The 13122-nt window shown below is 60.6% G+C and overlaps 3 protein-coding genes across 3 annotated transcripts in view; 2 read left to right on the top strand and 1 right to left on the bottom strand.

The window, feature by feature from the left end:
• The first annotated feature begins 993 nt into the window (after positions 1-993).
• Positions 994-2984, top strand: NANOS3 (nanos C2HC-type zinc finger 3). The gene is made up of 2 exons (XM_039717228.1): positions 994-2112; positions 2849-2984. The coding sequence occupies exon 1, from the start codon at positions 1142-1144 to the stop codon at positions 2078-2080; it is 939 nt and encodes a 312-aa protein (XP_039573162.1). The 5' UTR covers positions 994-1141; the 3' UTR covers positions 2081-2112; positions 2849-2984.
• A 412-nt stretch (positions 2985-3396) lies between these two features.
• On the bottom strand, positions 3397-6619 carry LOC120506088 (retinitis pigmentosa 1-like 1 protein). The gene is made up of 6 exons (XM_039717227.1): positions 6588-6619; positions 6295-6336; positions 4154-6126; positions 3786-3844; positions 3615-3689; positions 3397-3537 (listed from the first exon to the last, which is right to left on the bottom strand). The coding sequence occupies exons 1-6, from the start codon at positions 6595-6597 to the stop codon at positions 3432-3434; spliced, it is 2265 nt and encodes a 754-aa protein (XP_039573161.1). The 5' UTR covers positions 6598-6619; the 3' UTR covers positions 3397-3431.
• Positions 6620-8093: 1474 nt separating this feature from the next.
• Positions 8094-13122, top strand: part of LOC120506087 (coiled-coil and C2 domain-containing protein 1A-like) — a gene marked incomplete at its 3' end in the record, with an annotated part of 15288 nt that continues 10259 nt past the window's right edge. Inside the window, exons 1-9 of the mRNA XM_039717225.1 lie at positions 8094-8241; positions 8952-9203; positions 9766-9885; positions 9960-10081; positions 10593-10665; positions 10766-10899; positions 10980-11061; positions 12330-12502; positions 12561-12683. Coding sequence (XP_039573159.1) covers positions 8094-8241; positions 8952-9203; positions 9766-9885; positions 9960-10081; positions 10593-10665; positions 10766-10899; positions 10980-11061; positions 12330-12502; positions 12561-12683 — 1227 coding nt within the window. The remainder of the gene's footprint in view (positions 8242-8951; positions 9204-9765; positions 9886-9959; positions 10082-10592; positions 10666-10765; positions 10900-10979; positions 11062-12329; positions 12503-12560; positions 12684-13122) is intronic.

Here is a 13122-nt window from a genome sequence, read left to right as displayed (position 1 = left end):
GGGAACACCGGGAGCACCGGGAGCACTGGGAGCACCGGGAGCACCGGGAGCACCGGGAGCACTGGGAGCACTGGGAACACCGGGAGCACCGGGAGCACTGGGAGCACTGGGAGCACTGGGAACACTGGGAACACCGGGAGCACTGGGAGCACCGGGAGCACCGGGAGCACTGGGAGCACTGGGAACACCGGGAGCACCGGGAGCACTGGGAGCACTGGGAGCACTGGGAACACCGGGAGCACCGGGAGCACTGGGAGCACCGGGAGCACTGGGAGCACTGGGAGCACTGGGAACACCGGGAGCACCGGGAGCACTGGGAGCACCGGGAGCACCGGGAGCACTGGGAGCACTGGGAACACCGGGAGCACCGGGAGCACTGGGAGCACTGGGAGCACTGGGAACACCGGGAGCACCGGGAGCACTGGGAGCACCGGGAGCACCGGGAGCACTGGGAGCACTGGGAGCACTGGGAACACCGGGAGCACCGGGAGCACTGGGAGCACCGGGAGCACCGGGAGCACTGGGAGCACTGGGAACACCGGGAGCACTGGGACGGAGTGCTGGCGTGTCCAGCTCCACGCCACCAGCGACACTGGCCGGAGCAGCCCCACGCCGCGGCAGAACTGGCGACACCAGAAACATCTGGAAGAAGGAGCCACATGCGGCCACGCGCCATGCGGGGACCGCCGGTGACACCAGAGGTGGCATGAGAGGCGACACAAGAGGCGACACAAGAGGTGACACCACCAGAGGTGACACCAGAGGTGACACCAGAGGTGACACGAGAGGCGGCACAAGAGGTGACACCAGAGGTGACACCAGAGGCGGCACAAGAGGTGACCCCAGAGGTGACCCCAGAGGTGACACCAGAGGTGACACCAGAGGTGACACCAGAGGTGACACGAGAGGCGGCACAAGAGGTGACACCAGAGGTGACACCAGAGGCGGCACAAGAGGTGATGCCAGAGGTGACCCCAGAGGTGACCCCAGAGGTGACACCAGAGGCAGCCACGCCACGGCAGAAGCGCCGCAGCCTCGCCGGGGAGGCGCGAGGACGCCGCGGTGTCCCCTGCCATGCCGTGCTGGTGGCACCGGGGTGGCCGTCGCGCCGCCACGCCTGGAGACCACGGGACACTTCGACATGTGGCGGGACTACCTGGGGCTGGCGGCCGTGCTGCTGCGTGAGCCTGCGGGCCTCGGGGACATCTCGGTGTCGCTGGGAGCTCTGGCTCCGAGTGCTGAGCCGGCTCCGCGTGCTGGGCCGGCTCCACATGCAGGGCCAGCTCCACATGCAGGGCCAGCTCCACGTGCTGGGCTAGCTCTGTCTGCCAGGCTGGCTCCCCCTGCTGGGCTGGCTCCATCTGCCGGACCGGCTCCACATGTGGGACCAGCTCCACGCACTGGGCTGGCTCCGTGTGCTGGGCTGGCTCCACATGTGGGACCAGCTCCGTGTGCTGAACCAGCTCTGTGTGCCAGACCAGCTCTGTGCACTGGGCTAGCTCCATGCACCGAGCCAGCTCTGTGGGCCAGACCAGCTCCGTGTGCCAGACCAGCTCCACACGCCAGGCCATCTCCACATGTGGGACCAGCTCCATGCACCGAGCCAGCTCTGTGGGCCAGACCAGCTCCGTGTGCTGAACCAGCTCCACGTGCCGGGCCATCTCCACATGTGGGACCAGCTCCATACACCGAGCCAGCTCTGTGGGCCAGACCAGCTCCGTGTGCTGAACCAGCTCCACGTGCCGGGCCAGCTCCCCCCGCGGGACCCCCAGCTCCACGTGCCGGGCCATCTCCCCCCGCGGGACCCCCCGCTCCGTGCTCCGCGCCGGCCCCGTGCTCGTTCTGCCAGCACAACGGCGAGGCGCCGGGCGTGTACCGGAGCCACAGCCTGCGGGACGCGCAGGGCCGCCTGCAGTGCCCGGTGCTGCGCAGCTACGTGTGCCCCCAGTGCGGCGCCACGCAGGACCAGGCGCACACGCGCCGCTTCTGCCCCCGCACGCACCGCGGCTACACCTCGGTGTACGCCCGCCCCGCGCCCGCCGGCAGCGCCCGCAGGAGGCACAGGGACACCAGCATGTAGCCGGGGGATGGAGGAGCCCTGCCACCCTGCAGGTACCGCTGGGCGGGGTGTGGCATGTCCCGGGTTGGGATTCCCGTGGTGGAGGGAAGGGGGAGCAGGGATGGAGGATGCCGCGTGCCCACGCAGGTTTGGGGTGTCCCAGTGGTGCCACAGAGGGTGTGGCACGTCCAAAACTGGGTTTGGGATTCTCATGAGGAAACTCCTGATGGAGGGAAGGGAGTAGCTGAGGGATGGAGGAGGAACTGGGTTTGGGATTCTCATGAGGAAACTCCTGATGGAGGGAAGGGGCACAGCAGGGAGTAGCTGAGGGATGGAGGAGAGATGGAGGATGCCCACGCAGGTTTGGGGCGTCCCAGTGATGGTGTGGCACATCCAAAACCTGGGTTTAGCCAGATTCCTGTGAGGAATTTCATCAGGAAATCAGAGCCACCAAGGGGAGGGCACCAGCAGACAGGTGACACTGGGAAGCCACCAAAGGATGGAGGATCCCCTGTCCCCGTGCAGGTACTGAGGGTTTTCAGATCCTGAGGGTTCTCAGATCCTGGATTTAGGCAGGAACAGGATTTCCACGAGGGAATCTCACCAAGGAGCCAGAGCTAAAGGAAGGAGGAGGCACTGGGAAACAAGTGACAAGAAGGAAGGAGCCATGGATTTATCCGGGACAGGATTCCTGCAGGAATCCCACCAGGAATCTGGCACTAACCAGGGGGCACGTGCTGCTGCTTCCCTCCCGGTGCTCCTGCCTCTCTCTCCTGGCTTCTCTTCCAGGGACTTCCCCAGAGGATGGGACCACGGCTTGGAGCTCGACTGGGACCAGTCTTGGAGCTCGACTGGGACCAGTTTGCCCAGTTTGTGCCGCCTCCCGACGCCGTGGCACCCGCAGAAGTCGCTCCAGCCAGATCTGGGTGCTGCCAGCGGGGCCAGTTCTGAGTTTTGGGTTGGGTTTGAGTTCTGAGTTTTGGTTAATCCCAGAAGGGCTCGGTGCTCCAGGGGTTACCAGATGTTTTGGGTTGGATTGTTGAGTTTTGGTTAATCTCAGACCGGGAAGGGGCCGTTGCTCCAGGTGCTGGAGCTGTTACCAGATGTTTTGGGTTGGATTGTGGAGTTTTGGTTAATCCTAGTCAAAAAGGAACTGGGAAGGGGCCGGTGCTGCAGGTGCTGGATTCTTTATCCCAGCCCCACAGCCATTGGCATTTTGGGTGAGTTTGGGTGGTTTTGGTGGGATTTATTCACCCACAACAACGTGAACACCCCGGTAGTGAGTGCTGGAACCATTCTCCAGAGGAAGCTTGGTTTATTCCCGTTGTTTCCAACAATAAATTATTATTGTTACTAATTACTCCTGGCGTCCCTACCCCTCTTTCCAGCGGCTTCCAGCGGGGCCCGCCCTGCGGCCACGCCGTGCCCTCGGCCTCCTCAGCAGCTCCAGCCCTCGGCGCGCTCCCATGGCCAGGCGGCTGTGGGGGGACGTGGGCATCACTCGGGGGTGCTGGACCCCCCATTTCAGTGAAATCCGGGCGGATTTAGGACTTACTTGAGGTCTGAGAGCTCCCGGATCAGCCCGCGGATGACGTCGCTGGCGTCCGCCGGCTCCGCGGCCTTGGCGCTGCTGGGGGAGGAAAATCGGGGTTTTTTCACTCCCTAAATTGGGAACCGCAGGCAAAATCAGGGTTTTGTTCCTGCAGGAGGGGCTGGATCCACTCACCTTTCCCACGGGATGTTCCTGGTGGATCCGGTGTGGGTCTGGCCTGTGCTGTGCCACGGCTGCAGGGAAAGAAGAGCTGGGAGGGCAAGGGGGTGGGGAGGGTCCCAGTTTGGGTAGGGAGGGGTCTCTGGATCCCAGTTTGGGATGGGAAGGGGTCCCTGGATCCCAGTTTGGGATGGGGAGGGGTCCCTGGATCCCAGTTTGGGTGGGGGTCTCTGGATCCCAGTTTGGGTGGGGAGGGGTCCCCAGATCCCAGTTTGGGTGGGGAGGGGTCCCTGGATCCCAGTTTGGGTGGGGAGGGGTCTCTGGATGCCAGTTTGGGTGGGGAGGAATCCCCAGATCCCAGTTTGGGGCCATCCCAGTTGTACCTTCTCCGCTGGGAGCTCTGGGCTGGTCCCTTCCTGCTGCTCCTGGGGCTCGGTGCCGGTGGCTGCTGGATCTGACCCTGCTGTGGCCACCCTGGCACTGCCACCCTGGCAATTCCTGCTCCCCGCGTCCCCTCCACCGCTCTGGGCACCTCGGGGACCACCTGGTGACCCCGTGTCCGTCCCCAGGGCGATGCCAGTGCCACATCCCTCCTGCAGGGCACCTTCGGGCCCCTCTCCCGCTGCATCCGTCACCTCCGGGCTTCCCTCGGGGGCCGTGTCCATCGCCGTGTCCTCGTGGGCTGCAGAACCCCCCGGTTCTGCTGGTTCCAGCTCGTTCTCTCCCGTTCCACCCCAAATTCCCAGTTTGGGAATTTCCCAGTTTGGCTCTGGCTGCTCCTCTCCTGCTCCACCTGCCTCTGGAATTCCTGGTTTTGGTGATTCCAGCTCATTGTCTTCCGTTCCACCCCAAATTCCCAGTTTGGGAGTTTCCCAGTTTGGCTCTGGCTGCTCCTCTCCTGCCCCATCCGCCTCTGGAATTTCTGGTTTCACTGGCTCTGGATGCTTCTCTCCATCCACCTCCAAAATCCCTGGTTTTGGTGATTCCAGCTCATTGTCTTCTGTTCCACCCAAAATTCCCAGTTTGGGAATTTCCCAGTTTGGCTCCAACTGCCCCTTTGCTGCCCCATCCGCCTCTGGAATTCCTTGTTTTGGTGATTCCAGCGGATCCTTTCCTGCTCCATACAAAATTCCCATTTCCAGTGGCTCCAACTGCTCCTCTCTTGCCCCATCCGCCTCTGGAATTCCTGGTTTTGGTGATTCCAGCTCATTCTCTCCTGTTCCACCCACAATTCCCAGTTTGAGAATTTCCCAGTTTGACTCTGGCTGCTCCTCTGCTGCCCCATTTTCCTCTGCAATCCCTGGTCTTGGTGATTCCAGCTCGTTCTCTCCTGTTCCATCCAAAATTCCAATTTCCAGTGGCTCCAGCTTCTCCTCTCCTGCCCCATCCAAAATTCCCATTTTCAGTGGCTCCAGCTGCTCCTCTCCTGCCCCATCTGCCTCTGGAATTTCTGGTTTCACTGGCTCTGGATGCTTCTCTCCATCCACCTCCAAAATCCCTGGTTTTGGTGTTTTCAGCCTATCCTCTCCTGTTCCATCCAAAATCCCCATTTTCAGTGACTCCAGCTGCTCTTCTCCTGCCCCATCCACCTCCATAATCTCTGGTTTTGGTGTTTCCAGTTGATCCTCTGCTGTTCCATCCAAAATCTCTGGTTTTGGTAATTCCGGCCGATCCTCTCCTGTTCCATCTGAAATTCCCATTTTTAGTGACTCCAGCTGCTCCTCTGATGCCCCATCCACCTCCATAATCCCTGGTTTTGGTGTTTCCAGTTGATCCTCTCCTGTTCCATCCAAAATCTTTGGTTTTGGTAATTCCGGCCGATCCTCTCCTGTTCCATCTGAAATTCCCATTTTTAGTGACTCCAACTGCTCTTCTCCTGTTCCATCCCCCTCCAAGATTCCCAGCTGAGGTGATTCCAGATGGTTCTGCCCCATTCCATCCAGAATTCCCATTTTCAGTGACTCCAGCTGCTCCTCTCCTGCCACATCCACCTCCAAAACTGCTGGTTTTGGCGATTCTCCACAATTCTCTCCTGCCCCATCCAAAATTCCTGGTTTTGGTGACTCCAGCTCATCCTCTCTTGCCCCATCCACTTCCAAAATTCCCAGCTGGGGCAATTCCACACGATTCTCTTGCACCCCATCGGAAATGCCCTGTTTTGGTGATCCCAGTGCTCTGCCGCCTCCAATTTCCTCATCTCTCCCTTCCTGTGAAATCACGTTAAAAACCCCAGTTTGGGGAGTTTTTCCCTCTGCTGGGATCTTGGGATCCATCCCAGCAGGATCTCCATGGGGATCAGCTCCAGGTCCTTCCTGAAGGATCCGCTTGGCTTTGGGAGCGTGGAATTTCCTGTCGCCTGTTGTGTGCGTGGTGAGGGAAAAAGGAAAATTTTTTTGGATGGAAAGGAAAAACGGAAATCAGTTTGGATGTGGGGAGATCCCAGCTGGGTGTCCCAGAAGGGGGAGATGACCCCAGTTGGGTCATTGTGGGCCCAAATTGGGATGTTTGGGTGTTTTCCTGTTACCTGGGATTGGGCGGCTCCTGCGTTTCCCCATCCCGGCGCTATCTAGGAAGGATAAAGAGCAACCCCAAATTACCCCAGCTCCCCGTGTCACACCACCTCAGCCCCCATGTCACACCACCCCAGCTCCCCTCAGGCCCCAGCCGCCATTTTCCCCTCACAGCCCTCAACGCCCTCACAGCCCAAACAACAACCCCCAGCTCCCCTGAAGGCACAGCCGCAACATAAAACCCCAAACCCTCTGGGCTTTAGGTGAACACAGTGGAATTTCCGCCGATTTCCACCTGATTTCCCACCTCGGGGCATTCTGCCCACCGCCTCCCTCACGTTTTTCCCGCCTTTTCCCCGCCGGGCGCGGGGCACGCTGGGGGTTGTAGTTCTCCGGCGCCGCGAAGCAGGGCGGTTTTTACGACAGCGGCTTTTGCGACGGCGGCGCTGTAAAGCGCGGGGTGTTGACAGCGGCCGGCGGAGCAGGAAGTGAGTGCGGATAAACCGGGACAACCCGGGATAAAACGGGTTAAACCGGGATAAACGGCAGCACCGCGGCCGGGGGGCGAGCCTGCGGGCCGCTGGGGGGTGGCGGCGCCTTGTGGGGCGCTCTGGGAGGCGGCGAAGGGCGCGGCGGGGCCTCGCGGGGCGCGCCCGGGCCTGGCGAGGAGCGGGGGGCGCCGCGATCGGGGGGGCTCTGAGGGGGCCCCCCCCAAACCGGTGTGTGACCCCCCCGCCCCCCCCGACCTGGCAGCCGTGGAGACCCTGGCCCGGCTCTGCCTCCGGGACCCCCCCGAGGAGGAGGAGGAGGAGGAGGAGGGGGAGGAAGATCTGGAGAACGAGGAGGAGCTGCTGGTGAGCCTGGGGTTGGGGTCCCTGTGCTGGTTTTGGGGTCCCCGGGCTGGTTTTGGGGTCCCTGAGCTGTTCTGGGGTTCCTGAGCTGTTTTGGGGTCCCCGGGTTGGTTTTGGGGTCCCTGAGGCTGGTTTGGAGTCCCTGCCCAGGCTGACCCCAGGGTCCCCTTGCTGGGTTCGGGAGGGTCCCCAGGCTGGTTTGGGGGGGATCCTCGAGCTGGTTTGGGGTCCCTGAGGCTGTTCTGGGGTCCCCAGGCTGGTTTGGGGGGATCCCTGAGCTGTTCTCAGTGGTGACTTAAACTGTCACAGCAAGACTTGTCAGAGTTGCTCTCCTTAAACCTTAGAGATGTCAATTTACTTAGCTGTCATTTTGCATTAAGTTCTGACTGCACTTGGGGTGAGAGTCTTATAGGTATCCTAAGCTAAGCTGTGACTGAGGATGTTTTAGTCTCTTGGTAAGACCTTTTAATTTTGCTTAAGACTTGGATTTTGCAAATCATTTTCCGTAATGGATTTCTCTGCATGTTTTCTTGCATTATAGTTCTTTCCCATGAGAGTTACAGGCTTGCTTAGCTTCTCCTGTAATCTTTTTGGGCTTCTATTGAAGTTGAGTTTGCTGAGGTGACCAAACAGCTTTCTGCATCCAACATGACTGGTTTCCCTGTCTCCTGCTTCCCCATGTATTAGTGGTGTGCCAGATTGATGGATTGAGTTAGCTCCTTTTGAAGGTCTGAGCACTGCAGGTGGTGCAGGGCAAGTGAGTTGAGGAGCTTGGAGCAGGGGACAGTAAGCCCCTTAGAGACAGATTAGGCCATTCTCCTTGTTTTTCTGATCATAGGAAGCAGTTGCTGTAGCAATAAAGCTCCTTTGTTTATGAGGGTATAGGGTAAGGAAAAGGACATGGAAGAGTGGTTATCCTGTTACTCTATTAGAGTTGGGGTTAGAGATTTTGAAGCTGACCAATGACTGTACCCATCAAGAACTTGTTATCTCTTAAAGAGGTGTTCCAAAGAAATACCTATTTGCCTTTATGGTTTGTGACCCGGGAGCGGCCCCGGGAGCGGCGCCGGGAGCGCGGCGCGGCTGCGGCGCCTCCAGCGCGGCCTCAAGGTGAGCCCGGAGCCCTGGGATCCGGGTGTGACCCCGATCTGCCCTGAAACAACCCCGGGGTCCTGCTGGGGTTCCCAAAACGGAGCAGCTTGTCACGGCTCTGAGCCGGTTCTGTGCTCTTTTTCCCACTTCTGAGCCCAGTTTGAATCTCACTCTTCCCAGTTCTGAGCCCATTTTTACCTCATTTTTCCCAGTTCTGACCAGTTTTGTGACAATGAAATCCCATTGCATGCCACTTATTCTATTATTATTCCATTTATTCCGTATTATCATTGTTCTAGTTCATCCACTTGTTTTGCTTTCCCATCCATTCCCTTTCATTCAGTCCTGAGTCTTATCCCATTTTCTGCCTGAGAATCTCCATTTTTCCCAACTCTGCCCCATTGCACTGCCTTTTCCCCAATTCTGCCTCCATTTCACCCCATTTCCCCCAATTCTGCCCCCATTTTCCCCCATTCTTTCCCCATTTCCCCCCTATTTTCACTATTTCCCCCATTTTTCCCCCATTTCCCCCCTATTTTCACTATTTCCCCCACCTTTTCCCCCCAATTTTCACTCCATTTCCCCCATTTTTCCCCCATTTCCCCCCTATTTTCACCATTTCCCCCACCTTCCCCCATTTTCCCCCCTATTTTCACTATTTTTCCCCTATTTCCTCCCTATTTTCACTATTTTCCCCCATTTCCCCCCTATTTTCACCATTCCCCCAGGACCCCCAGGACCCCCCAGACCCCGGCCCCGCGCTGCGCCGGCGCCTGCAGGAGCTGCAGAGGGAGGCCGTGCTGGCCAAACGCCGAGGGGACAACGCCACCGCCCTGGGCCACTTCAGGGCAGCCAAGGTACGCCCAGAACCCCCACAGTCTCCCCCAAACCCCCTCTGCTCCCCCAAAATCCCCCTTCTCCCCGTGCTTTGCAGAGGCTGGAGGCGCAGCTGGAGGCACTGGAGCGAGGCCCTGCCCCCGGTGAGACCCCGACCCACCGGGGAAAGAAAGGGTGGAGCCCCCATTTTGGGGCACAAACCCCCATTTTGGGGCACAAACCCCTCGTTTTGGGGTACCCCCCAGGACCCCCAGGACCCCCCAGCCCCCGGCCCCGCGCTGCGCCGGCGCCTGCAGGAGCTGCAGAGGGAGGCCGTGCTGGCCAAACGCCGAGGGGACAACGCCACCGCCCTGGGCCACTTCAGGGCGGCCAAGGTACGCCCAGAACCCCCACGGTCTCCCCAAACCCCCTCTGCTGCCCCAAAATCCCCCTTCTCCCCGTGCTTTGCAGAGGCTGGAGGCGCAGCTGGAGGCGCTGGAGCGAGGCCCTGCCCCCGGTGAGACCCCGACCCACCGGGGAAAGAAAGGGTGGAGCCCCCATTTTGGGGCACAAACCCCCATTTTGGGGCACAAACCCCTCGTTTTGGGGTACAAACCCCTCGTTTTGGGGCACAGACCCCTCGTTTTGGGGTACAAACCCCCATTTTGGGGCACAAACCCCTCGTTTTGGGGCTCCTAGTGGGAGCTGGGCGCTGCTTTCCTGCAGATCCACAGGCTGAGGAGACGAGGGATCCGCCAGGGAGGGATCCAGCAGGGAAGGATCCAGCAGGGAAGGATCCAGCAGCCCGGGATCCAGCAGCCGGGGATCCAGCGGCCCCCAGCCCAGGTCAGCTCCCTCCTGGCAGGGGCGGCGGGCAGGAAAGGGGGGATTTGTTGGGACTTTGGTGTGTTTCCCCCCAGAGGCGCCGCGGGACGTGCGGGAGGCGCTGGAGCAGCGCATGGAGCGGTACCGGGCGGCCGCGGGCCAGGCCCGGGCCAGCGGGGACGACAGGAAGGCCAGGATGCACGAGAGGATCCTCAAGGTGGGAGCAGCAGCGCCCGGCCTGGGGCCAGGGCACAGCTGGGATCCCAGTCCCGGATCCGTGATCCCAGTGCAGAGATGGGATCCTGGGCAGAGATGGGATCCCTGTCCCAGATCCATGATTCCTGTCCCAGATCCGTGATCCCAATCCAGAGCTGGGATCCCTGTCCTGAGCTGGGATCCCAGTCCAGAACAGTGATCCCAGTCCCGGATCCGTGATCCCAGTGCAGAGATGGGATCCTGGGCAGAGGTGGGATCCCAGTCCTGGATCTGTGATCCCAGTCCCAGATCCATGATCCCAGTCCAGAGCTGGGAGCCCTGTCCTGGATCTGTGATCCCAATCCAGAACAGTGATCCCAGTCCCAGATCCATGATCCCAGTCCAGAGCTGGGATCCTGGGCAGAGCTGGGATCCCAGTCTCAGACCCATGATCCCAGTCCAGAGCTGGGATCCCAGTTCCAGATCAGTGATCCCAGTCCCAGTGCCCCCTGACCCCTGTGCCCCCTCCCCAGCAATACCAGGCCGCTCTCCGTGCCCTGGCCGCGGGCAGAGCCGTGGATCTCTCGGAGCTGCCGGTGCCCCCGGGTACGTTCCCCTTTTCCCCTTCCCCGTCCCCGTCCCCCACCCCGGGGGGGCACCCGGGGGTGCCCGAGGTGCCGCTGCTGCCGGGACCCCCCCTTTGCAGGCTGCCCCCCCATCCCGGGCGTGGAGGGCCCGGCTGAGCCCGGCATCTCCGGGGTGCTGGAGGACGCGCTGAGGCTGACGGAGCAGCAGCAGCAGGAGGAGGAGGAGGAGGAGGAGGAGAAAGAGGGCACCAAGGTGGGATTGGGGGATTCAGGGAACTTGGGGGGACATTCCCATTCCCTGTGATTTCTTTACCAACACCATCCCCCCTCCAGGTCCAGCCCAGCGCTGCCCCTGTGCCCCCCCCCAAACAACCCCCCCGGAATTCCCAGCCCGCTCCCAAAGCTGCTGGAAAAGGTACAGGGGGGGCTGGGGGTGGGCATGGGGGGAGGGCAGCCCCTGGGCCCGTGACCCCCTCCCAGTGACCCCCCTGACACCCGTGACCCCCTCCCAGGGGGGTGAGGGGATACCAGGGGGGTGAGGCTCCCCCTGACCCTGTCCCGGGTGGGATGAGGGTCCCCGATACCCCATCCCCAGTGGGATGAGGCTCCCCCTGACCCTGTCCCAGCAGGGTGAGGCCCCCCTGACAGCCTCCTGGGGGGGATGAGGCCCCCCTGACCCCGTCCCAGTGGGGTGAGGGTCCCCCATACGCTGTCCCAGTGTGTGAGGCCCCCCTGACCCCATCCCAGCAGTGTAAGGCTCTCCCTGACCCCATCCCAGGTGGGTTGAGGCCCCCCCTGACCCTGTCCCAGATGTTTGAAGCCCCCCTGACCCCGTCCCGGGTATTTTACCCCCGCTGACCCCGTCCTGGGTGTTTTACCCCCTCCTGACCACGTCCCAAGTGTTTGAGGCTCCCCTGACCCCCTCCTGGGTGTTTTAGCCCCCCCTGACCCCAGCCCAGCAGGGTGAGGGTCCCCCCTGGCCCCCTCCCGGGTGTTTTAGCCCCCCCTGACTCCATCCCAGCAGGGTGAGGGTCCCCCCTGACCCCGTCCCAGGTGTTTTACCCCCCCTCTTTCCCTTGCTAGCTATTTATGCTCATTCCCTAGATGCAGGCAGGAGAGAAGGAGTCAAAAAGAGCACAGGACATTTGTAGAATACAGGAAAAAGTGAGGCTACAGTTCTTTAAGAGGTAATAAAAGATTGTCCCTATCACTATATGCCCATGTGAAAGGTCCCTTCCACACTTTTTGAAAGCCCCTTTTAATTAGTGGAAGGTGCTATAAGGTTTTCCTGGAACTTTCCCTTCTCCAGGCTGAACAACCCAAGTTCTCTCAGCCTGTTTTCACAGGAGAGGTGCTCCAGGCCTCAGATCATCTTTATGGTCCTCTAATAAGTCCAGTGTTATTTATATAATGGTATATATTTATTATTGTTATTGTTGTTGTTACTATTGTTATGGTTGTTTTGTTATTGTTGTAATTATAATATTGAACATGTACAGACCCGGTATCACCACCAGCTCTTCTCATTAAAATGATCCCTTGAGCTACCTGTCCCCACTGTTTACAAGTGTGCAACAACCTATCCAGCAGGGTGAGGGTCCCCCCCGACCCCGTCCCAGATGTTTTACCCCCCTGACCCTGTCCCAGATGTTTTACCCCCCTGACCCCGTGCCCCCCTGGCAGCCCAGCAGCAGCTGGAGCTGCTGGAGCTGCGGCGCCGGCAGCTGGCGCAGGCCGCGCTGCGCGCCAAGCGCCGCCACGACCTGGAGGGAGCCAAGGCCCTGCTGCGCCAGGCCCGGGCCGTGCAGGGGCTGCTGGGGGCTGCCCGCGGGGGGCTGCCCGTGGACCTCGCCCAGGTGAGGGGCTGCCACAGACCCCCCGATCTCGGGGTCCCCTGAGCTCCCGTGCCCGCAGGTGCCCGAGGTGCCCCTGGACGGGGCCGAGTTCGAGCTGGGCCCAGCCGGGGGGGCCCCGATGCCCCCCGAGGTGGCCAAAACCTTCCAGCAGCTGGCCGGGGCCCTGAAGAGGCAGCACGAGGTGGGGCACCCCAAAAACGGGGCTGGAACCCCAAAAACGGGGGGGAAACCCTAAAAAATGGGGGGGAAACCCTCCAAAATCCATCCCAAATCCTGCCCAAATCCTGCCCAAATCCTGTCCAAAATCCATCCCAAATCCTGCCCAAATCTTGTCCCAAATCCTGTCCGAAATCCATCCCAAATCCCATCCAAAATCCTATCACAAATCCTGTCACAAATCCCACCCAAATCCCGTCACAAATCCCATCACAAATCCCTTCCAAAATCCATCCCAAATCCTGTCCAGATCCTGTCCCAAATCCCACCCCAAATCCCACCCCAGACCCCAAACCCCCCGGATCTCTGGGGTCCCCCTGACACCTGAGGATCCCAAATCCCACCCCAGATCCCAAATCCCACCCCAACCCCCCGGATCTCTGGGTCCCCTGAGCTCCCCAAAC

Source organism: Passer montanus, unplaced genomic scaffold (genome assembly GCF_014805655.1).
Source record: "Passer montanus isolate IOZ18808 unplaced genomic scaffold, ASM1480565v1 scaffold375, whole genome shotgun sequence".
In the NCBI taxonomy this organism is placed as follows: Eukaryota; Metazoa; Chordata; class Aves; order Passeriformes; family Passeridae; genus Passer; species Passer montanus.
The sequence above is the reverse complement of the archived record's forward strand: the minus strand, read 5'-3'. Positions and strand labels throughout refer to the sequence as shown.